The 26,921-nt window shown below is 43.4% G+C and overlaps 1 protein-coding gene across 1 annotated transcript; it reads right to left on the bottom strand.

Annotated features, from left to right (window-relative positions):
- Positions 1 to 3,001: 3,001 nt before the first annotated feature.
- On the bottom strand, positions 3,002 to 26,117 carry IP6K2 (inositol hexakisphosphate kinase 2). The gene is made up of 6 exons (XM_055708629.1): positions 26,007 to 26,117; positions 10,126 to 10,422; positions 7,774 to 7,996; positions 6,722 to 6,897; positions 5,201 to 5,376; positions 3,002 to 3,787 (listed from the first exon to the last, which is right to left on the bottom strand). Exons 2-6 carry the CDS (start codon positions 10,325 to 10,327, stop codon positions 3,290 to 3,292), a joined length of 1,275 nt encoding a protein of 424 aa, XP_055564604.1. The 5' UTR covers positions 10,328 to 10,422; positions 26,007 to 26,117; the 3' UTR covers positions 3,002 to 3,289.
- Between the last annotated feature and the right edge of the window lie 804 nt (positions 26,118 to 26,921).

The following is a 26,921-nucleotide window of genomic DNA, read 5'->3' as shown; positions in this document are numbered from 1 at the left end:
GGTGTCCCTGCCAGGGCGTGGGGTGCCCCAGCTCCCCGTCCTCCCGCCCGCAGGGCTGCCCCACGGAGGTGCCTCTGCCGGGGCTCAGCGCTCCCTGGGACAGAGTGGGGAGCCAGCCCCTGCCCCCTCCCAGCGTCGCTGCGGGCACCGCCAGCGCCAGCAGGAAGCTTACTGCCCAGCAGGCCCAGAGCTGCGGGGAGCAGCGCTCAAAGCACACGCAGTGAGGGCAGGATTTGTCCCCGGAGGGGAAAGCGCTTTCTGCAGAGGCAGAAGCACCAACTTCCCATGGCACACGCACCCCAGAGCCTGCTGGAGGTTCTCTCCCACAGCAACGCAGACACTGGCTGCTTCATCACCCTCCACTGCCAGCCCTGGCCCAGAAGGGACATCCCCAGAGCTGCTGCTCCAAGGTCAGCCTGGTGCCGCCTGGAGGAAAAGCAGGGACGGAAAAGCCTTCCAGCCTCTTTCCCAGCCTGGCTGCTGCTCTCCCGTTACTCCTTCACCATGCCCTGACGGGCAGGCAGCCCCCGGGCACCCGCACGTGCCCTCCCCAGACCCGTAACCTGCTCGTCCCACTCCTGTCCCCGAGCAGCCCAGGCGCAGGGGTGACGGGCGGGCGGCAGGGCTGCTGGCAGGCGGGGGCCGCAGGAGCTCCGCTCCCGCTCCAGTGTCCCAGGCTGGCAGTTACGCAATCGCCTTTCCACAAACACAAGGAATTGCTCCGAGGGATTTGTGCAGCACAGCATGGAAGGAAAACAAACCTGCTCTTGAACTTTGCAAGATGTCATTCAAGAGAGACTGGCTGCCTGGGTCGCCCCCTCTTTAACCCTCGAGGACACAGTCTGGACCAGGACGCCCGTGATTTAGAGCAAAGTGCAGGTGAGGGAGATTTTTCCTCCTGACAGTTCGCTCTTTCATCTTTTAAAGCAACCAATAATAGTAATTAAAAAAAAAAATAATAATCTCTGCCCCCACTCCCCGCCTCGCACTGCTGCAGGCCCGGGAAGCTCCCAGCCCCCTCACTGCCTCGCGGCGCTGGCACGGTCTCCACTAATCCTCAGACAATATTGGCAAAAGGATTTGAGCAGCGCCAGCCAAGGCCCGCAAGCGACAGGGGACAGGTTTGTCCCTTACCTTCCTACAGCAACACCCATTCCACCTGGGGTTTCATCATTATATGTGCCCCCCAGTGCTCCGGGTCTGGCTGCTGACACCGTACTGGTCTGAGCCCAGGTCCCAAGCCCACCCTGCTGGCAGCAGGTGTGAGAGGGGCAGCTCCCTGCCCGTACCCAGGGCCCTGCCCGCAGGCAGCAACACAAAGAGGACTTGTTCTGGAGGCAGCTTGCATCAGAGCAAATGCGATTGTTCTCATCGGATTTTATGAATTCCCTCCAGAGTTCCTACGTAACACAAGTACATTAGAGGACTTTATCCCTGCTAATTTCAGACTACAAAGTCAAATCGTACATCAGATGAATCTGCACAGGCAGGCTTACTCATACGCAGCACCAGCAAGAGGAGGATCATCATTAGCTCTTTTGCAGAGGTCGTCGCATCCCAAGCAGAACAGTTGCAGCCCTGACCCTGACATCAATCTGTGCCAGCCACTCTGACTCACACCTACAGCACATCTTGGGGACAGCAGGCAGGAAGCATTGCTGATCACTGCCCAAAGCATTTTGCAATAGAAAGTACCAAGAATTAACAGCCCCATCCTCCCTCCCCAAAGATTTTTTACAGCCAATGCCAGGAGCAGCTCAGGGGGCTCTTGTCAGCTGCACCCAGCACTGGCGACTCCTGAAGGAGCAAAAAAAATGGTAAGTTAAGGATCAACAAACCTACCTCACAGGGAAATCCTCCATGTGCAGGCATAAAATAGTGAGCTGACTGTAAGATTTAAAAATAATTATAACCTGTGTTCATACTGACATCAGTTTGTGCCTGAACACTATGGAACAAACAAAAAACAAGCAACCACAAACTAATGTAAGAGCAAAGGTAAAAAAACTCTTGAAAAAGTACAAAAGAGCACAGGACAGCCATCAGAGAGACTTTGATCAGGAAAACTTGATAGCAACGGCTGGGGAGTATGAATCTAAAGCTGCAGGGCTACAGCCGGTTAAGAGGGTGACCTTCCACCAGCAGATCCGCAGCTTTCCCGTCACATCCCACCTCTCCTCAGCACGCCTACGAGCAGCCAAAGCATTGGCCAGCAAGATGCTGTTGCCATCACCTGCCGCCTCAGGCTCTTCACTTCTACACACACCAGCTGCTTCACCCTGGGCAACTTTAACAGGCAACAACAGCCCCGCATGCAGCGCTTCCACACCCATTTTCCTTTGCAGTATCCCAGTGACTTACAAGCTTCACAAGGGGAGAAGTCATTTGTCTAAAAACAGGTCTGTCAGCTGTCCTCTCACTTCCCCTGACCCTCCCAGACTATTTGTCCCAAGTAAGATTTTTAAGCAGCTTAGGATACCTGTCAGGCTCTGTAGCTCTCCCCTAGCTGCTGCCATTGCAGCTAATCCTGCAGTTCTACATGTATTTTGGCTCAGCTTAGATTCAAAAGCATCAATAGCTCTCTAGAAAGGGGTCACACAGCATGAGATCTAGTTTACAAGATCCCAAACCAGGAAACAGGCTGTTGGAGATTTTAGGAGACAACTTCTCACGTATCATTCTGGCCAGCAGGGACCTCCTGGGGGTCTCCCATCCAACCTTCCACCGTTTGGTCCCTCTGAGCCATCTTTTCCCCCTATCTAGGCAGGCCCTCTGTTGTCGCTCCTCAAAGGTTAGCTGCTCCAGCCCCCGCCAGTTTGGTGGCTCTCTGTTGGACTTGTTCATTGGTCTTGACAGGAGGCTCAGAACAGAAGTGCTATTCCACACACGGTCTCACAAGGCAAGTAAGCATTGCTGTCACACACCCTGCCTTCACGTTACGCCACCAGAAAGATCTGAGCTTCATCTCTTCCTCAGTCACCAGCAACAACAGAAGCATCACTTACAACGAACAAAAAGAATTTTATTGGAACGTATACACACAGGGATAACAGAGGTATCTGAGTAATCAAATATGGAATGTTTAAGAAAGTTAAAATAAATAAGGATACCAAGTTTTGCCAGTGCTAGGTCCAGCACCAATATAAGTAAATGCCCTCTGAACAAGTCTGACTCTGGCAGGACCATCCCTGCAGAGCCTGTAAAGATTCCTACCACCAGAAAGTGGCCAATAATTCTGGAATACAAAGAGTCGCAATAGTGCTTTCTACTGATGTGCATTCAACACTGTTTATTCGCTACTTTCGTCTCTTATTTCTTTAATAATATCTATTAAATTCTGAAGTCCAAAAACATAACCCGTATCTTGGCCCTCATGCACCACACTATCTTCTCCATAGTATTTGCAGGTTGTATGGGCAAAGTCTATCATACGGACATCAACAGTACTAGCAGTTGGTTTGTAGGCATATGCTCCTGCTGACTCATCTGAAGACTCCTCTGAAAGGTCCTCTAAGTCCTCTGGGTCTGAGTCGACAGCAACCTCCTGCCTTTCCTTTCCATCATAAATTATCAGCAAGGAGCTCGAATAGAAGCGGTAAGACTCCTGTTTCTCTAGGACAGCCTTGAGTTCAGTCAGTTTTTTAATGACAGATTCAAAGAGTTCCCTGCGCAGGTATTTGCCGTTATGAAAGAACTGGTAAAGTGCTTCTTTAAATCCTTGGACTGAGAGTTTTCTTCCGTGGTATTTGTTCATGAACATTAGCTGGCCAGTGCCTGCCTGGTAGACCTGCATATACAAACACAACACAAGAGAAAAGAAATAGTTACAATTGCTGGTAATACTGACTCAAAGCCAGGGGAGGAGGGAAGACATGCTCCAGAACACTTTTACAAGATGACATACCACACAAAACTGCTCTTGCACAGTTACAGAAACTGCTTACAGCAGATTCAGCAGTGCCTGTGAAACTCGAGGCACGGAGGAAATGGAAAATTCCTTCAGTATAGACTTGAGCTTCTCCACCAGGGATGTAAGAATGAGGAGATTAACTGAGATTAGGAAAGCTGTGGCCAAGATCTCCCAAAGTCAAGCTACAACTTGTACCACTGCCACTCATCCAAGCTCACTACCCGCCTCTGCTCACAGACGTACCAGCTGATTCCCAGAACCCCAAACTAAGAGACTGCAAACACTCCTATATAAGACTAAGGTGTGCCCTATAATCCTCTGTATTTAAAGTCAGAGGTGCTCCTGCAGGAAGATTCCTTCCTACAGGAGAGCAGTCTGTACAACACATGGCTCAATAATGCCTAAACATCTGGGTCAAGTAAGGATTGCAGCTGCCTCCAAAGTTCCTCTTGTTTTCCAGCACAGATCTATACTGGAAGGCAAACGAGGAGCAGGCCCCGCTCAAATCCCAGCACGCTGCGGTTAGAAATGCAGCCTCTACACTTCCCTTTCTGCCTTGTGCTTTTCCCCAAAGTTAAACAGTGAACTGAACACCAAATGTGCCAACAGTCATGCTGTGGAACAAGTCCTAGCAAACACTGCTGGCATTCCTGGAATCTACTGGTTGGGAGGAGAGAGGCTTCGGAAAAATCCTCAAATACAAACAAGTTGTTTCCCATTTGTCCCTCTAGGAATACAGAAGCAAGTAAACAAAAAACTGAGGTGAAAGTCCACAGAACTCTACCTCCTTATTTGGCCACGAGTCTTATCACATTTATCAAGCCACTTCTCATCTGCACTTTGCAACAAGTCTACTTAAAGTGGTCAAAGATCTGTGGGGCTTTGCGAAGTCTACAAGACAGAAGATTACTTAACATTCTGCCAAATTTCCACATGCTTTATTCACAATGCATGTACTGGCAGACCCCCTTTCAGCTGTTTCCTACGCTATCTTGAAACATTAATTGAACCAGTGATTTACTACACAGCTTTGAATTGCTGCTACTGTGCAGGAGACTTTTTATACTCAGAGAATGCACTCACTAATGTGGAACGCGTGCTGCAGACTGCTCTTGCACATGCTGCCACCTTCAACTAGTAAGTGACACTGGAAGGCCTCATTCCCTCACTGAAGGAAAAGTGCAGCAACTCAAGGACAGTGACACATGGGACAACTACGTAAGCCAAAAACTCCACTAACAAAAATGGATGCGAGTCTGTTGCCCTACACATCATCAGTTTTCTTCTCACCTGCATGCCACAAACTCGTACTCCAATAACAGCTGATGTACTCTGCTGACACTTGCGAATCTGATTAGCCTTCTTCTCTTCTGATGCATCATCTCCATGCTGTCGGGTTCCCATCTTAAGGTCCAACACACACGGTACTTCATATCGAGATGTTAGGTTTTCCAGCAAAATGAATTCTGATTAGTTAAGGAACAATCCACACTATAAGGAACAGAGGTTTTAAAGCCCTTATCACAGATTTTACAGTGCCACAGTCTTAACTTTACACACACCCCAAACATGCCCAGTGCATAGTAGCCTAGCCTATCATAAAATAGTTACATAAGCTTGGCATAAAGCAGAGGGGATATCCAGCTCCACTTTCACTCGTCTCTAAAAACAGGTGAATTTCCACATTGAGCAAAAAAAAGTAACCAGGGTCACACAGAAATATAATCTGGCAGCTGACTTAGAATTATGAAGTATTTCCTGTCTAGCAAGACATTTTTTGTGGAAAAATAAGATTCTGTGTGCTTCAGTTACCATTCACCACCGCCCCCCCCCCCCCCCAAAAAAAAAAACCCACAAAAAAACCCTACAAGTCAGGCATTGTCACAACACCCTCTGAAACACAGAAATTAAAAAGCACTTCAGAATACAGCATATCTGTAGTAATGCTGCTCCAGAGAGATCACTCCTCTACTTTGGTAATTTAATCATCATCTACAGTGAAACAGTGATGATACCAGCCACGAAATGCTTTCTATCATTTGGAACAGTTTATTAGTCAGAGATGTTCTGGTAATGCATTCACACTGAAAGCCCTCAGATAAGAGGAATTTGTTTACCTAAGTACACAGGTATTCATATTTTTGCAGGATGTGTCAGTTGCATCCAACCCTGCACACAGCACTATTTTTTTTCCACAGAACACACAGATTGGAGATGTTTGCCTGTGGTTCCACAGCACAAAATCAGTGTGCTTCAGCATTCATGGATTCAGTCACTATTTTTAGTTTCTCATGTTCCAATCCTACATGACAGTTTATTCAGCTTTTATCAAAAAGGCTTATTAAAAAGAGACTACTAGAAGCAGACAACTCCAAGCACTGGAGTATCTCCTATATTTAAGAAGTTCCTGAAAAGGGAAAGATGACCCTAGTTTTTAAGAACATCAATACCAAAACAGTAACAGAAAGTGACAGAACTCTTCTCCTTTGAAAGCTCTCATTAGTAAGCTGTTTTCGTAGAAGAACCCAACCAGTATGTTGTAAAACCCATCTACTAACTAATCTACAGTTAGTATAATTGATTATCTGAATTTCCTAGTAGCCAATAAAGCTACTTTATTACATGCTGTAAAAGCCTGTGTTCTGGAAAGTTCTGCCAATCCCTTCAAAGTCACCAAATAATTCATGGCTTCAGAGAGTCCCTCCAGACTGCAGTTAAGCCTGCTCTGTACTTTATTTGGCATGTCGAAGAAATAAAAAAAGTAGAGCCCTACTCATTCCATTGTTATGAGGTATTTTCAGGAAAGGATACTATATTGATTCCGGTGTTTTGCGTTTTCCTTCATCCGCTGTAACTGCTGCTGGTGACATTTCATGCTCCAAGGATTATGGTGTTTAAACTGTGAACTGACATTTCCTTTTTTCTCTACAGTGTAATACAAGACTTCAGATTTCTTCAGCCACTCAAATTCTTCCTCCAATTTGTGACTAGAAAACAGAATGAAGCAGCAAATGAGAGGACAAGTAGAAAAATAAGCACTTTAAAGGGGTTGTCAGTGGATTTAACTTTACAAACTATGTTGCTCGCCTTCATTAACAGCTAGCATGAGCTTTATTCTGCTCTGTGCAAGAAGACAAGCTGCCCATCAGTAGTATTTCAACCTCTATAAAGCTACTTGTATATTAATATAAATTAGCATATAGCCAAACATTACAAAACATGCAGTAATTCTACTTCCATACTCCTGACCTTCAATGCATGTAACGCAAGGAGTAGCAATATGCTTTAAGATTTATCCTTTGCCAAGGTCACCATTTTTAGCACAATACACCATGGCTCACAGTTTACAGTGGGCACAATTAACATTTCACCTTGCTCATTTATGTGTCACTAACAGGGATAAAGCAAGATTCCTACAGGAAGTGTGCCATGTGTAGTAACACTGAAATTTCTGTGTGGGGTTTGTTGTTTGTGGTTTTGTTTGTTTGTTCTTTACAACTACTGGGCTTTTGCAGATGAGTTTTGGTTTGGTTTTTTGTGAATTTGGGGTTGGTGGTCTTTGGGTTTTTTTGTTCTGGCATTGGTTTTCCCTGGAAGCTTCAAAAATAACATTGAGGAAAACTTTTTCAATTGACCGGTGACAGGGGGAAGAAGAAAAGACTCAACACACTACTGGGCTGAGGACATACTAGTTTCACTACTGAACCTAACTGCACTGAAGAGGTCAGGAAAACCAAAAAGAACAAGCAAAGCAAAGAAAGTTCTGGAGAATTCTCTGGAATTCTAGAGGCCAGATGCTCATCTGACAGCAAAAAAATTTACTCTTCAACACTCTGCATCCCAGTTCCCCCCATCAAACTTACCTTTTCATTTTTTCCTCTTTCCTATGCTGTCGGACCCATTCCTTAGATATCTTCTCATTTTCTAACAACATTGTCTTTTTGTTAGTCCATCGCAACAGCTTACTTTTGGGTTCACAGTCAGAATTATCTAAGTTTTCTAAGTTATCATGGTCCCCATTTAATGGATATGCTATTAGACACAAGTTTCCATCTTCATCCTCTTCAAAGCTCACCGACACCACACCTGAAGAGAGAAAGGACACAGACAGCTTTGAATTGCTGAAGTGACAAGGAAGCCTTTTAGAATGCATGATTTTACACTAAAAATATAGCAACTTTTGCGTTTTTTCTCTTACCCCAGTCCTTAGTTTCTATCTTGCCACAGGACAAACCTCATCTGCCAACCTAACAAATATCAAAAGACCTAGACAAAAGTGACACCTCACAAAAGACAATTTATCATATTGACAAAACAGTGATACAGAAGGTTCTTTTCTCTCTCTGATGCAGTCAAGAATCAAATAATAACAGGACACAATTTCAATCAATAAAAGTTTTTATTAAAACACCTGACTGGTCTGACCCTAAATGAGATTTAGAACATTTGTTAACATCTTGCTGTGAAAAGTGACCTGCACGACCCACCCCCCCACCCCCCCCCCATCAAAAGCTTTCAGTTTTGCATGACAGCAAAGCAAAAAGCACTTATCCAAACAAGATTTGGTTAATAGATTCCCAGGGGAAAGGAAAGATTTGCAAGTAGAGCAAAACAACAAGGAAGACATCACATTACAATAGAAACTAGTCCAAAAGCTTCCACTTAGAATCACTACGTTTAATTACACATTTTCTTCTCATTTTTGGAATATATTTTATTGATACTGGGTATGCAGAAATCTTGTAAAATAAGTAACAAAAATGCAATACAAAACAAATTTTTGGTACAGAAACATGGTGAAACTTGAAAGCATTGTTTTTTTCTCAACCTCCCCTCAAGAGTCTCTAGAGTACTGCATTGCATTTTAAGAGCCTTAGTGGAACACTGACAGATGCAGATGCACTCAGTGCTACATTACCAAGTTTCAGTGGTTAATGAAGAAGCCACAATTTCTGAATTGCTTTTAATTTTATTCTTCAGTCCTCTCTCTTTATTTTCAAATCAATCAGTCTGCACAGTTCTTGCAGCTCATCGCTAGCTAGGGGAGAGGTCTCAGCACTTCTGAGCAGGGCAGGCGGCTCTGAGACCTACAGTAGGCTGGGGCAAGGAGCACAGCTCTGACAGTCCTGCTGCCACAAAGGAAAGGACAACAGGAAAAAAGGGGGGAATTGGCTAGCAAATGGCCTTTGGCTTTATCCTGGAAAAAGAATAAAATCACAGAGATGGACCAAATGAGGCCCATTACCCCTAAATCCCTCCCCACGCTCCCCAAAATGCCATACACACTAGTACAATTCTTCTATTACATTTGGAGAAGTGTCATTCAAAGATCACATTTTCTTTCAGTCCAACAGAACTTGTAGTCTGATGCATCAAAAAGTCTCTGTAAGCGTGCAGGGTGTATTAACTTTGAAACATCTCCTCTGAAGTCTTCTGCCAGTTTCACAAACAGTATGCAAAACTTGATCACCCTTACGGTTGTTAAAATAAATGTGCTTTAAAAAGCAACTCCATTTTAAAAAGTGCTTCAGACATTATCTATTAATCACCAGGCAGCAGTTGACGGAATAGCAAAGAGAATGAAAAGTGTTTCTGTTAACTAGCACAATTCTTAGGAGAACTGGAATTTCCACTCCTACATAACATCTGACTCAGCCTCATCACGGCTACTTGATCCTTGCCTACCTAAATGCCATGAATTTTCATTTCCTTAATGGCAGAAACAACACTGCAAATATTCAACAAGACACCTTACTGACATGTATTTATTGCAATCATAATGAGAGTCAGAGGAGAAATCCAAAACCAAGAGACCACAGCTAAGCTTACACAAAACACTGTCAACCAATCTTACAAAATCCCTGTAAACAAACATGAAACAAGTGGCAAAAAAAAATATCAGAAATCCACACAAAAAGCAGCAGAGAATCACTGAAAACATTCACAAGCTGTTAGCTACTTACCTGTGCCTAAGGGAGATATATGGGCTATCACCAGCAGAGCTGCTCTACTCTAATGCTGTTAGTCAGCCCAAACACCAACTTGGCAAGCATTTCCACCCTGCATCTCCACAGCCTGCCTCAGACAACATCAAAATACATGAAAAGAAAACCCTAAAATCTCTTCCACACAGAAGAGATTTCAGAGATAACAGAGAGCACAGCACGCTTGTATTTACAGAAAGCCCAACCCCATCCCAAGGTTTGATAACTTACCCTCATATTGCGGAGTGAATTTACGCATTTCTGTTGGGAGAGTCTCATAGAACTGGTGTTCCCTCTGAATAAGGGGTTTACAGATGGTCTTGTCATTAAACCGGAGGACACAGGAGTGTCCTCCAACCTGGTGGACAAAAGGCTCGAGCAGAACTCCCTTGGAATAGTGCTCCACTTCCATAGCTCCAAATGCTGGGCTCATCCTTGTAGCACATTAGACAGAAGAAGGCGACAGTAGCAAAGGCAGTTCAGAGCCAGAAGCCTCCGAGACTTGAAGGTTTATTCCGGTTCACAAGTCTGTTAAGACAAGCACAAGAGAGCGCCGGTCCGTCAGTCCCCCGCACGCTGAGGCCAGGTAAGCAAGGCCGAGCGCCGCCGCGGAGCGGAGCTGCGCGTGCCGCTCGCTCGACGGAGGCGGCCGACTGCAGGCCGGCGCGGGGCGCAGCCAGGCAGGCACGCCGCGGGCACGCCCCTCAGCGCGCGCAGCCAATGGGAGCCTCCGCGGGGCGGGGCGGACAGCCCCACGGCGCCCTCGCCCAGGTCGCGCATGCGCAGCCCGTCAGCGGGCGAGCGGCGGGTAAAACTCCCGGCCCTCTTTGTTGTTGCCGTTTTAATAAAAAAAAAAATATTGATGTGAAGTCCCGGCGAGCCCTACTTCAAGTTACGCCTAAAGCCTTCCAGCGCCCGTTCAGAGCCAGACGCATCACCGCTCCCAACGACACACACACACCCCCCCACCCGCCGCCAAACGTTAGCAGCGCACACCCCAGGCCAGCCCGAAATTTGTAATTAAACCCAAATTTCCGATTCCTCCCTTCCAGACAGTGACAGCAATCACAGATACCTTCCGAGGTCCAGCCTGGACACACATTTCACAATATGTCAGATATTTAAGATATTACACAGATGCTAACTTTTCAGCTAAAAACCATAATGCTAATAAGCAATTTTCCAATGACTTATTTTTACGCAAACGCAGCGGATGGCAGGGTGTTCTGTGCCACCTGCACCCCAAGAAGCTGCCACCCCTGCCCGTGACCACACACTGCTCCGTTCCGCCAGCCCCCAGCTTCACGCAACTTGCATTTCAATATGCAATTAAAGGAGCAAAACTAAAAACCAAAACATGACTGTCCTGGTATCTACCTTCCAGTGATGTTTTAAGTCGAGTTGCTCTAATTTTAGACTTGAGCTTTAATGATTAACTTTTTGCAGCTAAGAACAGCCTCTTACTTATTTTGTGTGAAGATCATTACACGAACAATAATGCATTTAATTCAAAGAGACTACAAAGTGTTCTAGGTCACAGGTCTATTTTTATTTGTCCTCCTTAGATATTTAGCAGCTTTACATTAACTTGAAAAGCAGAGACCTGCAGGCTTAAAGCAGTGTCACCAACAGAACTACAGATGCCTACAGCATGCCCTGTACATAAGGGCATTAATTAAACTAAACCGCTTAAAGAAACAACAGATCAATCAATTGAACCCCAGCTCCTGGAATGTTTACCTGCACCTAAGGGTAACAAAACAGATCAATAGAATTTTACTTGCTACGCACCAGCTAGCTCCCCCCCACTTCTTTCAAAAGCCTTATTTGACAGACTTTTTTTTTAATTTCTTAAAATTTTTCTTTTTAAAAATGTTATTATTTAATACAGAAAACAAAACTCAGGCCACCTCTGCAAGAGTATGCAAAATTTAATCTTTTACCAGAAACAATACTCTGGCACTCTACACTTTAAGATTAGAGCAAAACCGGTAAGCTTTCCATCTCTATTTGTATGCTGTTAATTTCCTAGTGGTTTGGGGTTTTTTTCCATAATGCAGCTACTGCATCCCCAGAGAAGTTCCTCATCTACCTCAGCATCAGCAATTTGACAACTTAGAGACATACAGGTAAAATCCTCTCAGTCTCACACCGGACACGAGCCACTTCCAAAAAGCTATCTAACTACATCCAAGCTGAGCAACACCGCGGTGCCCAGACAGTGTGGAAAGCCGCGTACCCCGGTGTGACCTCCAGTACCAGGCAGCCCGACCCACCCCGGCAGCTGTCGCCGTCAGATGGCACTGTTAGTGCCTCAGAGTCACAGACCTGCCCGATGGCTCCCCGCAGCACCGCTCACTGCAGGCAGGGCCACGCTGCTCCTCACGTAAGACTCGACTGCAAGTTGACTTACCAGCAGATGTGTAACATACTTCAAGCTTTCACCAAACCCACACTCAGCAAGCCACATTAGTTCCTGAGTAAGCGCTGACTGAGAGTTACTTCCATTTTCTATTAGAGAAATTTTAAGCCTCAGTCTGTGTTTGTCTAATGCACCAGTAATTTTACAAGCCTCAAGAGTTTTCATCAGGACCTCCTAGAGCCAACAATGCCTCCAGTCTGTTGGAATTTCCCAGGAAAAGCCATAAGAGTGCTGGTTTTCACTGGGCAGCACAGTTAGACACGTACATGATCTTGCGGTGACAGAGCTTTCTTTACCTTGGCACAGCCACTTTTAACAGTGTCACAGTACATCAGCGTTACAAAAGCCACTCTTTCCAAGCCAGCACTGCCATTCTGTGGCAACCTTCCTAATTACCCCGACGCAGAGACACTGATGGGCAGCTGCAGAGATTCAAACTGAGAAAGTACCCCACAACATCCCTTAACCTCAAACACCTGGTTAGTCCTAGTTCTACTGCATCAGAGTTGCATCAGGAGTTAAGTCTTGCAGATGTTTACAGAAATCACTCTCCAGCAAAAAGCACCTCCAACACAAATAATGCACAACACCTTGTTTACCCAGCACATCTTCAGGGAGCTCATTAGCACCAGCTCAACTTGTTTACTTTCATATATATGCCCAAGTGGTCTGGACAAAACCTGCACATGGCACACCACATTCATTCTGCAACGAATTGCCAAGCACAGAATTGGACAGGACTACTCATGCTACTTCACCGTTTCCTGAAAAAGTAACATCTGGCAGCACATCACACAGTGTAACTTCCCATTCGAGGGACAAAGCAGCAAGGTTTTTCAATAGCATATCAGTTATGAAATATTTAGGCAGGGCTGGTTTGGTTGTTGGGTTGGGTTGTTGGTTGGGTTTTTTTTGTTTGTGCATTTTGGATTTTTTTCTCTCCCCCCCCCCCCCCCCCCCCCCCAAGGATATGTTAAAATTATCTATACATAGTCAAACACCGTGTACCGGGTCTGCATGAGTACAAGGTAAATGTGAATCTACCAGAGACAAAGGACAAAGATGTAAACTCACACAAGTAAAGATGAGTTTACTGTGCCTGTATTAGTAAGCTCTCCTTCTGTTTTTACCTTCCAAAACACAGTGCAACTCCCATATATTGTTTCCACTACAAGATGTTTGTAGTATGTGCCCCTGCTGAAAAAAAATTGTACTGATAGAGCTATGCAGTATAAACCTATATGCAAGGACTGCTGAACAGTGTCAGCAATGAGTTCCTTGCTATAAAGACTTTAACCAAGCTCCTTACTTGCACAAAGCGATTTACTGACTTCTTATAAGCCTATAACGCATGTATGATTTGAACAGAGCAATAGTGCTCAAAGCGGCAGCAGCAAGCCCGCACAATCTTGTCCATATTTTAGATTTTATGAATCCAGAGGTTTTAGTGTGCTCTTTGAACAACTAATATATTTTAACCTTTCAAGATAAGAAGCATTGCTTACCTCAAATTCAGTTTGTTTTCATCCAAAATTGTTTTCATTCATTTGCAAAAAAACCTTTGAGTAAGATCTTAAGGTTTTTTTTCCTGCTGCATGCTCTAACACTACCACTACAAATAATCAGAATTTGTTTGTCATTTTGGCTCTACCTCATATAGGGAATCTTATCACTCAGATTAACAACAGAACCTGCAGAACAATTGCAATGCCCATCAGAAATACTTACAAATGAAGCAGTGCAAAGCATCTTACTTCCATAAACAACCTCACAAACATGTTAAATTGATTGCACTTCCTTCAAAATAAAAACTTTGAGCGAAGACCAACAGCTTCAAGTGACAACAATGTTGACCAGCAAAAGCACAATATAGTTCTTCACTGCCTTTCCTCTGATTCCACACTCTGTTTTCAATGCTCTTTGGGCAAGAAAGAGCACAAAACAGCTGGTTTTAGGCAATTTTCCCAGATACCAAATGCAGGCTCAGCGTAGTACCCTGCCCTTTTCCTTCTATGTGCTTTTAAACGCCTTTGGCTAAGATCTTTTGTTCAAAGGACACATAAGCCAAAAAAAGCAGATGTACTATTCCTTCACGTGTCAAGCATTTAAGAGAAATCTGACGTAACTTGAAGGAAGCAAATAAAAACTTGTCTAGACACAATAACAATAGCTTGAGCAATGTCACTGCAGTAAGCAGCAAAGGATGTTTAAAACCCCGATCTCGAAAACAGAAGACATATACACATCTTATTCTCAAACATCTGTGACAATGACCACTGAAAGAATACGGCAATGAACTCATGTTTTCAGGCTTTGAATATTAATCTCAATTGACAGCATTCTTTGGAAGGTATTTCATGTCATTACAGATACTCGACTTAGTCCCGTACATAACTGCACTAACACACACATCCTCTGGAAAGCACAGCTCTCAATTATGCAGCAGTTCCTTCCTTCATAACAATCTCAAAAATAACACCTCTTCCTAAAACTTTGTAATAGCAGAGTTGCCCTCCTAAGCAGTCTGTTAAAACCTGGTTTCTCTCAAGTGCTGACTTTTTACTTCGGGTGATATCTGCAGATCCAAATAGCTGTAAAGTCAGCTTTACAGTGACAGAAATAGCAAGGCAGCAAAGCTTTCTGCCTGTCCTTTTCTCAGTTCACTGGGTAACACAAAGAAGGAAGCTGACCGGGTAGCTACCTTCAGAGCAGAGCTGCTGTAGGACGCTGTAACCCCACTGAACCAGACAAAACTAAGCTTCTTCCCAAGGTTCCAAGAAAACAGAAATGGCACAGCCAGCAAACAAGCAAAAAAAAAAAAAGACAGGTGTTATTAAAGACAGGTGTTATTAGTGACCCATTAGAGAAGCCAAAGAGAAAGCTGCTTCAACTCAAAGAATACTCAGGAAGAAACGAGTACCAGCTGAGAAAGGACATGGGAAAATGCAACTATCATGTGGAAAGTGTACAGTAGGTTTGTGTGCACCCATTGTTTCATGCACAAAACCAAAAAGGTACGTACCTACCTCAGGTCTGAGTTGGTAAGCCATTACAATGCTCAAAGAGAAAGGCCCCTCACAACTAAAGCAGAATAAACACACTTTAAGAACCTACAATACACTTAGCAAACAGGAATAGTTACAGGAATTTTACAAGTCCTTATGCCACCAAACTACATATTCCAAGTATTCTGCTCGTTTACAAATAGCAAGGTACATTCCAAATAGCAAGGTACATTCCTTGAATCAAAGAACACAAGATACAAACACCAGAGTATTAAAAACCTTAGATATGTTAAACATGCTCAGACTCAAAGTTCTTGCACAACTTGTGATTCATTTTGATGAAAACCAATACCATTCCTCTACACATAACACTATTTTATTAGCAAATTTGCCTAGTCTAACACTGGTAAGAAAGTGCTTCTAACATTCCCTTTAGTTGTACTTGGCCCAGGAATTGAAGTTACTGTCTGATGTGTTCTGCTCCAGATTAGAATGGAGATACTCAAATCCTCTAGCATTCAGTCAGCTGCCTTAAAATGTAATTTTATATTTCTGATTCTGTTTTAAAGATTAACTGCATGTAGATTAGGGAGCAAACCCTCTATAATACATGTTTTCATTCTTAATGGAAAAAAAGACCTCTGCATTCATCAGAAATGTTAATAAATTCCTAGCTGTGAAGACTTACTATACCTCTAAATACAAAGCAAGTCCCACACCAGGATGGCTGTTGAAGCCTTTTGTATCTTCAATAGTAACAATATAACCAAGTTTAAGCAATAAAAGCTACAACTTTGAACTTTTATCCCATTAGGGTTGAAATGCAGAGCCTGCATAATGATGTGCTCATATGAATCCTATGGTTTTGGGAAAAGCCTTAATAACAGCCTTAACTATTCTGCATGATTACAGGAAGCAAATACTTATTCTGGTACTTAGTTTTAAATAAAAAGTTTATCTTCAATACAAGCGTGCATCGACATTGTCAATTCTCAGATTTATTTTTGTTCTAAAAAAAAACAAACCAAAACACTGTCCCCTAAACAGCAAGCAATGCAAATTTAATACAGCAGATTTAATATCCTTCAACTTCACGCGGGAAGAGGAGCAGTGCCACAGTAACAAGTGTGTACATGGGGGTGGAAGACATCGGACAGGTGAACACGTTGCTTTTTAGCTGGCATTTTCTGTTTTCTCTAAATGCAAGAAGAAAACATGACACAAGGCAGCAACGTGCTGTAGGTCTTTGCAACATTTGCTAACATATTTGGCTACTGTCTGGAAACACCCAGACCTCTAAGATACTTCAGAAAACCACTCCATTGAGCTTACTTTAAAGGACTAGAGTGAGGGGGAAAAAAAACCTCCTTCTTCATTAAGTAGAACTTTAAACCCAAGTGGCTGTGATAGCAAAAAAAAGATGCTGAGCTGTAAATTTCTATGCAAGTAAGGTTACTTAAGCTCTTCTGCAGCAAGTCAATCAATGTAACAATCATCAAGTTATCTCCACATGACTTAGTGCTCAAAGATGAGTAAGCAAGAGGTTTTGTAAAAATACTCAGCAGGAACACTTGCAAATCCAAGAGTAAAATGCAACTCCTCCACACCTACATACTGAGACTACATGTGTATTCCATTTCCAAGCAGAAATACTTTTGCTATAGCCCTCACTGATAAATCATGAGGGCTATGGGAGTCAGGCACTATAGTGATGAGTCTATCGTAACCACCTACAGACGCAAAAAGCCAAAAAAAGAGAAAATTCTGCTGCTTCTTCAACATAGGGTGCTTGGACTAGACCAGTAAAAGAAACCACCTTTTTGTTAGACTCACTGATATAATCTAATTTTGTTTTCTTTTTTTTTTAATCTGTCCATATTAAATAGCTGGTAACTGCAGCACCACATTGCTGTAGTTTGGAAAAATAAAGGAACTCCTCCAGATAAAAAGGAAAAAAAAAAATCCTTTAGTTAATCACACAAAAAGTGCTGAATCTAGGAACCCAGAATTATACATGAACTCATATATAAACTTTCAACAAGCTATGTTTGCAAAACCCTTTGGAATCATGACAGAGCTAACTGGATAGCAGTCTTGGCCCATCAAGGTAGAAAGCTAATCGTATACTTAGCATTAGGCCGCAAACAAAAGATTCCCACCAAAAAAGAACGGATGCTTAACTATTGGGTGGAAAGTATCTATTCATTAGTTCAATATATTAAAGCAGCATCCCTTTCCCTCCTCCATACAAATTAGAGGTACTCCCTGTATCAAGTTATATACATTTTTCCTGCTGTATTACTGGAAGAACTTAACAATAAAATTGAGTAACAACCGCTGGCATTAGATCTCAAGAAAATTCTATGCGCTATGTCAGAGCTCACCTATCACTGGCACATGACAAGCCAAACAGCTAAAATAGTATTTAGTTTTAAAAAAACATGTTCCAACATCTTTGTAAATGTTTTAAGTTTAACCTACCTTCAAGAAACACTAAATAATTTTAAAATCTCTAGGCAGTTTAAAACTGCAGAAAAACATCCTGAAATGGCTTAGGTTCTTCTGAGGACCTCATGTCAGTTATGTCACACCTAAAGGTACTAATCCTCTAGATCTTTTTTCCCCCCTCCACCGAAAGAAGTGTGAGGACAGTCCAACACTGGCTGTAACAGTAAAGTGTTACTCCCAAGTGCTGCATTCAAGATCCTGTTCTGCTATGAACTTCTGAAGGGGGTAAAGCCAGCACCCTTAAGAGTTTGGTTTTTTTTTTAATAGTCAGAGAATTCTCTGGCTATAGTATAGAAATGAAAAATGATGCATTGCGATGTTGAAAAATTTATACAAAGACACACTCTTTCAGCACAAAACATTTTTCTAAACTAGCAACATATTTATGCTGTCTCCTTTTATTCTCTAAACATGGAGTTCTAGTTTTGCTTTCCTCTAAATATAACCCAAACACAGCAGTAGTCACTATGAGAAATGAACACTGCCACACAGGTTAAGACATGTATTTACACCTGTAAATTTAACACCACAGCTGCAGAGCCACCTCCTGCAGCAAATACCAAAAAGGCTTTTGAATACAACCTTAACAAATGAAACTAAGAATTACAGAACATTAAGCATAACATATTAAGGCAGCAAACAAAAAAAAATTTCTGAAGTTGCATAATGTTCTATTATTGTTCTTCATGCACTATCATTATTCCCATTTTCCTTAAACCAGCTCTATATCACTAGGAGAAAACTAGATCCTCAATCCTTCTGTCTGGGAAAGCAAGACAAGTACCCAAGGCAGTCTCCAAGCTTCTAGCTCTTGGTTAAGAGAAGTATACACAGCAGCCCCTCAGCTGCAATTTCTTAAACCTCAGTACAACTAACATTTCAAGATCCCCAAGAGCAACAGCTTTCAGCTTTCCCCACACTGTTTGTAATCTGTAATCTTAACCACATACACCAAGCTCTGGAGAAATGCCGGAGTGTTATCTCTCAAGTAAAGCTATTTTATCTCCCCAGAACAAAAAGCTAAGTTACAGGTTACTAAGCACGTTCATCCAGAAAAAGAGTATGCAATTCTGACCCATGCAGTTTTTTTCAGGGATTGTGTAATTTAAGAACTAGCCTCTTTTCCAAGTAAAAATGCCATGGAAACTAAGAAACCTGAACCACCAAAACTAAGCTACTTAAAACTTCCTATTTAAAAACTGATCCATCTTAAAACAGTATTCTGGCACCAGCAGCTAAAACCACCAGTTGCTATAAAAAGACAATACTGCCCTTTGTCGTGGAGAAACCAAAATAGCATTCAGCCTTTAATCTTCTGAAAATATGACAGCAAGAGTTACATTGTGCTGATTACACACATGGAAGTGTTATTCAAGATACAAAAACCTCCAGAAATTCCAGCATTAAGATTAAAGTAAGTCCAAGGCTATGCCTTTCTCCTTACCATGAATTTAGCAGTCTGGGAACTGTATTTCTAACACTCAATAAAAGAACATTGTGTCTTTGTGACCGGCCCTTTGAGTTGTGACCAATTTACCACATCTGAGAAGTTGCTCAAGAGGACCACTGTCCAGTCCTGCTCAAAGATCACATTCACTTAACTATTCAAAGATTTTTCTCTGTACTCCCTTCAGAAATCCTGATCCCTAATACTTTTTAAACCCAAGTACTAGCAGCTCACAGGACATAACTGTCAAATTTAAGATAAGATGCCCAAATCCTACAAACCAGTCCAACTCCTTGAGCAAAAATTTCCAGAGAAGCACAAAGCAAGCATCATTTATAAATAAACTATTACAGGAAGAATGGTGGCCAGAATACAATTACGCTTCATGCATCCCATTTATGTGTATATTCGTCTTTACCATCAACATACTTCAAATGAAAAAGTTTATCTTTTTTTGCAGAAAAAGGTCAAAAAGTACCTCAGGAGACAGACAGACTTGAAACGCCCACACACATTTTTAACAGTAATTCTTCAAGTGTATGTTCCAAGACACCACACTTCTGAAATTACGAAGGATGGAGTTTTTGCTCCAGAACAGCTCAGGTTGATGAGGTACATTTAACATTATCTTTTTATATTGTATTGATGTTTCAAAACATTTAAAACTACTGAAAATGCATCTGAAATCTGATAACACAACCCAGACGTGCATCTTAAACATCATTTCAAGCAGTTTCTCCCTAGTAAAAGGGACAAGGACACCTGGATGGTACTGCAAAAATGCTTTTTTAAAAAAAATCATTTATGTATTACATGTTTCATTGATCTCATAGTACACCATCTGAGCCAATTAGGCTCACTGTAATAATCACTGTCAAAGAATTAATACATTTTAATCTCACACAGTTTACATATTCAAACAGCAGTGCAAAAACACCTGAAAAAAAATCTTACCAATTTCAGTAACCTATAAAGGAAGCTTTTGCAAGAGCTTGGCTGTATTGGTCTCATTCCCCCCACAAGCTGAAATACATTTAGTGATGCAAAAGAGCTAGCTAGTTTTATTAGCCCAGGTAATGTGACACAACTATAGCAAGTCTTATTCCCTTAAAATACATCTGTTGCTTTACAGGCAATTTTTATGGCGGTCAGTGACCATACAGCACAAGCAAGTGTGGTTTGCACAACTGTTTTCAACGAGAAACCATCACTAACCAAAAAGGGAAGGCTCAGACGGGATGACTGCCAGAAACCTATTTTCCTCTTAAAAAACCCTGCAATATAGCATCACCATCCGCACTGTGCTCATGTTCCAATTACGTATTTCTAAAAAAGCCAGCATACTGTCAGGAAAAAAAAAATAAAATTCAAGAAGTCAAGCTTATGAAAGACCATTTTATTTTTTGGAAGTGAACTACTGATATTAAATCATTATTTGCACTTTAGAAGAAGAAATCACCATTCAGCATTTACATTTAAATACATGAAAGGTTTTGTTTCAACAGAACTGTATCAGTCCTCTCACTACACTTCCATCAGCACTTACTTCACTTAACCCTCATCCTTGAGGGACTACTTATTTCCATGAATTCTGAAGTGATTCTCCAAAACATTTTGTTCTCTCCCCATCTAGAAGTATACCCTTAACTTTAATACTCAGATGTCTCTTCAGAAAATTGACTGCTTCTATTAAGTCAGATCCAAATTTTTTCCTAAATTAGCTGGAACAGATTCCCAGTTACAATGCTAGCTGTGTCAGTATGAACACCTCCACCCATCAATTTAACCTCACAATCCCAGTTAAATTGAATCAACCATTTGAAAGAGCTAACACCTCAGAGACATCAAGATAATGTCTATCATGTCAGCAGTTTCATTTCTCAACTTTGTAACAAGGAACTACACTAATCTAATTGATGTCACCATGAAAAAAAAATAAATCAATTGCCATGACATTGCCCCCATATATCTAAAACACAAGGCAGATAGATTACTGTTCTTCTGGAAAAAGAGATGAAAAAGGAAAAGAGCAAATGTTAAAAGAAAGAGGTCATCTTCAATAAGCATGAAATCAGGCAGCACCCACAATTCCTGATAACGTTTAAGGCACTGTAGAGAATTTCTGCATCACAGCACTGCATAGCTATTTGAGTATGCTCAAAGCCCTCTGCTCCAAGAAAATAAAATCGATGTTTTTGCTGTGCTCACTCTAGTGCAGATACTGACATAAACCCCCCAAACCCTTGCTGCTTCTAAGTCTGATTTTCTGAGGAAAAATAGCTACAAATAATTGTACCTTCTGCCCTTGATCTTCTCCGTTATAGATCTCAACAACCTGAGGCATATGTAACCATTTCAGCAAGCCATCCAAATTTATTTTTTTCCCCCCAGATTCCTTCCAACTTTTCAGATGTCAACACAGCAGGCTAAAAGACAGGGACCAAGATAAACAGTACAGTTGAAAGGCTACTGCATGAATTCAGTACTTTCCTGCTCTGTTTCAGCTATTAACTGGCTGATGAGCACATACACAGCTCCAAACCAGCCACCACTGTGGGGTCTCCTGCCCAACCACTCATCACAGCACATGCACAGGGTTTGTCTTCATAAAGGAAGACTCTCAGTACTCAACACCATTTTACAAGCAAGCCTTTCTTTTTACAGTAAAATAATGCAAAATTGGGCACTAACCAACCATCTCCAATAGACAATCCTCCATATGCACCAGCAATCCAGACACTGGGTCGTCAAAGACTGCAGGTTAAATATCTGATAACCAGAGAGCGAAGAGCATACTTTCTGTACCTATTACAAAGGTTATTCTTTGTAATTACCTTATTCTAACACAGCCCATCTTTCTGCAACACCATCAGGACTTCAAAGACTTAGTGCTACACAAGTCAAGTAGTTGAAAAAGATTTCAGTGACAATTTCAAGCTCCTAAACACTCAGTTAAACACAACCAATGTTAGACCTTCATTTGACCAAGCAATTTTGCTTCCATTACGTCTTCCAGTATTTCAGACTCTGCAGGAGGAGAAATTTCTAGCTACTTACAGCATGTTACTGTGTCGTACAGCTTTTTAAAAAAGGGGGGGGTGGGGAAGAAAGAATTATTTTGAAAGAAAATAGTTACTTTGAAAGGCCCAAAATAACATTCTAATAAGGTATTTCTAAAAAAAGCTATTTCTAACAAAAGCTATAGAAACGCACAACTGCAGTTATACCTCAAAACTCTAAAATGGAGCCTCTTAATACTTCAAAGCTATTCCTGTATTGTTTCAAAGATACAATAACCTTGGGCAAGACAGAAAGCCAGATAAAAGAATTAGCAAGAGGAAAAATCCTCTCCCTGCAATGGAAAATTTTCATCTCTTCAAGCAAGGCACGGAGATGCTGAGCCCGACCTGCGTTGCCTGGAGACCAACCGCAGCTTCTTGCCAACAGGGACGAGCTAAGCATCAGCAAATTCAACAACTGGTAAGTGGATGAACTGAATGAGAGGCAGTAAGGTTTTTCCACACGCCATCGTAAAAACCTGACAGCTTTCAGATAATGGTTCTAGCCCAAGCTCACGAGATACACAAGAATTGTTTTGAATGTACAATGTCAGCCTAATAAAACTTCAAACTCCACTGTACTGTGCACTTACCTCCACACTTCTGGATAAATCTAGACCAGTAGAATGCATTCAAGTCAATTTTTTTAGTCACAACTCAATTCTGCCCTTTCAATCTTTTGATACAGTATCTGAACTTTTGGAATACATTCCTACCCATTAAACAAGTTCTGTGTTTAAGCATCAGTGCAGAAATATTAAGGAAACCAATGAAATATATCAAAAAGGAAGAAGCTACACCTTGACTTAGCATTAAAAATCACATTAAACAATGCTTCACTTCAAAACCCCTGCCCCTAGCCTTCCCCACCCAAAGCACAGCTCCCCGGGGGCAGGACAGCATCAAAAGCATTACCAAGGAGATACTTGTTTTGCCTATTCTGGATCTGGAACTGCTCCTGACCTTGGGCAGGCACTGACTTGGGCTGCAGGAGCAGCACTCCTGACCACCTAGAGAAAACACTTCAGCTGTCTCCCAATTTCCAAACACCATCAGATAAGAATTGTTGAAAGTAACCGACATTTAATACCAGTTACTCCAGAATTTCCCTAGACTTTATCTAACCCAATTCACTGAAAGTATTCAGACAGTAAAGAATTACAGACTTTTAAGAGTGACTTCTATTTATCCCTTTAGATACAATATCCTTGTGGAATTTATGTCACTAGTGAGGTATGTCTTCCACCATCAACCTGACAGCATAAGCTTCTCTGCCTCCACCTATTCCTAAACCAAAAGGGCAGACACGTGTCCTTAGCACCATAGCCAACAGACAAGACACTCCTAGTGCCTCAAGATTCACATCCTTCTACTCTTCAAAAGGAAAAACATCCTTGAAATACCCTCTGACAGTCTCCAGCTGATCAGAGAACAACTAAAGTATGACCATACCAGCGACCTGGCCAGAAGCCCACCCACTGACAGGCAGCAAAGAGTTTCTTTAACATCTTTTCTCACCCTATTTTTTCAAAATGACATGCCTGACAAATCTGAATTCTTCCTTGCAAGCAACTGGTGGGGAAAGAATTTTGAGGGCACAAGGCCCAGCATTCATATGACTGACCACTATCCAGTTTTACAGCTCCTTCCCAAGTTACCATAAGATTATGATGGTTCTGTTCTGATCTACCTTTCCTCAAAAGGAAGCAGCAACATGAAGCTTACATTACTTGTTATGACCAAAATACCACAGACAAGATAAGAGAGAATTATTTCAGAAAGGTGTCAACAGAAAAGGTAAGAAAACAACTGTTAAATTAAATCAATTAATATAAATTTTAGAAGTTACCTGGTCAAGTTTAAGGTCTGAAATGTCTACAAACTAGTATATATGAATGGCTATAATCCTTCCCTGAAATCCTTCCCATGATCCTTAACCAGGAGACACTTCTGAGCACTTAATATTACTATTTTTGAAGAAATTTTCCTGAATTCTGGCAGTTAAATCATTGGATTCTTCCCCATTCAGTAATATACTTTAACCAAGAAAAAATTATAATAACAAGCTGAAAGATTCTAAATAGGCCAAATGTAAACAAATTAATCAGTCCATTTTAAAAATACACATTTGTGTGTGTAGGCACATATATATAGAAACCCAGTTTCCATTCCTTAATGTTATCGTAAGTCCTGAAAATATGCAAATTAATTTCAATTTAAGAACAATTTCACATTTTACAAGTAGCTTTTATCTTATATAAGCAAAGTTATGAACAAAGATGCAAATTCTTAGATGCTTAAAAGCCAAAATAACCCTGACCTAGAGCATCAAATTTGAACTGTTATGCTCTTCAGCCTTGTGTTGAGTAACAACCAATAACACACTCTGACTGAAAAGTTAAAAACAAGCTTACGTTAGCTTTAACACTCCAGAAGTAAATATTAGGGCAAGATTCCAATTTAACAATATTTGACACAGAACTGCCCCCTTAGATGTTCATGAGTCTAAAAAAAAAAAAATCACATGGGCACTGGATGCATTTCTGGAATACCTGAGTATATGCGACACTGTGTCAAAAAATTAGAAAGACAGGCTAGAAGTAGAGGGCAATTAAATTCCAGTATACACTAGGAAAGATACTGGTGTTAAACACACATACCTTTCACAGCGGAATTAAGGCCAAGGACATATCAGGATGTAACTACCAACAGGCTGTTATTCTATCAACGATAACATTTATTTTCTTAAGCTGAATGCCGACTTCCAAACTCTGAACCGTGTTTTTAAGAGCCTAAGGGCCCCAAGCCACATTATGTATTACAAACCTGTGATGCTCAAACCAGCTCACAACAAGACAGTACCCACTATTTCCGTTTTACATATAAAAAAGGGGTATTCGTGAGCAGCGCATCCAATTATGCAACACATCCCGAAGCACCCTTTTTTGATTTTGTAATATTACCGAGTGTAGGAAACGCTCGTCCAACCTGCGGCACATGCCTCACCCAGGCAAAACGGAAAACCGACGTCCTATGATTCAGGCAGATGAGAACTGCTGAGTAACAGCAAGGGGCGACAACCAGCGCCGGGGTCACCCACCCACGTAAGACCGCACAACCGCGGCCCCCCCGCTACCGACAGCCCCCCGCCCGGCAGTCCCCACCGCCGCCCCGCAGGGGGGGCGAGGCGGGGCAGGAAGCCGGTACGGTGTGTGAGCGGGGAAGCTCCGTGAGCGCTCTGCCCGTCCTCTCCATCCCTCCATCTCCATCCCGGACCGAACGCGCATTCCCGGGGGTGATGCTAGGCCAGTACCCTGCTCCCTCTCCCCCGGGGGGGAAACCTGGGCAGTGCTCCCCCACTTCCCGGGCAACGTCCCTCCCCCTGCCGCCGCCACCCGCCCGCGGCTGCCGCCGAGCATCCCTAGCGGGAAGCCGGGCAGCCGCCTCCCCCCCCCCCCTCAGGCCAGGCACCGGCCTCCCACGACGGGCGGGGCTGGGGCCTGCAGAGGCAGGGCTCCGCCGCACCTTACACGCCAGCGGCAGCCCCCGGCCACCTCCTCAGAGCCAGCTGCCGCGGGGGAGAGGAGGACCAGCGGCAGGCTCGCCGAGCGCCCGCAGCGCCGAGGGGGCCGGCCGGCCGACCCGGGAGAGCGGCGGAACGCGCCCGTTACCTGGTGTCAGGCCGGCAGCGGCGGCGGCTTCGCCTCTTTTGTTCCTCAGACGTCAAAATGGCGGCGCGGCGCGTGGCCGGCCCTCCCCCACCCCACGGGCCCCGCCCTCCCGCCCGCCTCCCTATTGGCTCGGGCCGCACCGCCGCGTGCTGATTGGGCGGTCGCCAGCGCCGCTGTTGCTAGGGGAGCCGCAGCGGGCGCGGGGCAGGGGTGCGGGCTGCGCGCGGCCCCTCGGGGCCTACGCGCCGTCGCTTCGCAGCCCGGCCGGTCTGTGCCCCTTCCGCGGCAGCAGCGGGCTGGCCTGCTCCATCGGGCCCGGGCCTGGGCCAGCAGCCCCTCCGTGGCTCCCAGCTGCTGCTCGGGTCCTGCCTCGGTTTTGCGAGACAAACACAGGGCATTACCCTGCCCTGCGCTTGGCGCCGGCCCTGTGGGCGCAGGCACGCTGGCGCTCCTCTCCCTGCGCCCTGGCAATCTTTGGGGTCACCCCGGGACCCGCAGCAGCCCTAGGTTGGGGTCTCATCAGTTTGTCTCAGGGCCTGCTTGGGTTTTTTATCTGCGTTCGTGTGTGAGATGTACAGTTAAGTTTGGCTGTGGCCGCTGCGCCCCAGCCACTCACCCCCTGAGGAGGCCAAGGAAGAGTGTCTGTCGAGTCCTTGGTGCAGCGGCGGCCCACAGGGCCATATGCCTGAGGTCACCCCTTAGTTCTGAGTTTCTATTTCTATGCCACCAAAAACCTCATTCAGGCATACACAGCTGAAAGTCCCAGAGGCTCCCCCTACTCAGCTTTACCTTGAATGACTTCTCGAAGCCTGTGCTCTGATGTTTCCAATGCTATCACAGTTGTCAGGGTTTGCGTGCAAGCCTGTGAATGTGCCTGTAACAACAGAGCCACCATCATTGTAAGGAAAAAACTGA

The sequence above is a fragment of the Falco cherrug genome, chromosome 4 (genome assembly GCF_023634085.1).
Source record: "Falco cherrug isolate bFalChe1 chromosome 4, bFalChe1.pri, whole genome shotgun sequence".
In the NCBI taxonomy this organism is placed as follows: domain Eukaryota; kingdom Metazoa; phylum Chordata; class Aves; order Falconiformes; family Falconidae; genus Falco; species Falco cherrug.
Note: the sequence above shows the minus strand (reverse complement) of the source record. Positions and strands in the feature narration are given on the sequence as shown.

Excerpts from the sequence above, each read along its gene's own strand:
- IP6K2 (XM_055708629.1), bottom strand. The coding sequence starts at position 10,327 with ATGAGCCCAGCATTTGGAGCTATGGAAGTGGAGCACTATTCCAAGGGA. Across the intron at positions 6,898-7,773 it reads AAAGAGGAAAAAATGAAAAG|TCACAAATTGGAGGAAGAAT; the intron begins GTAAGTTTGATG and ends TCTGTTTTCTAG. Across the intron at positions 5,377-6,721 it reads AAAACACCGGAATCAATATA|AATTCATTTTGCTGGAAAAC; the intron begins GTATCCTTTCCT and ends TTAACTAATCAG.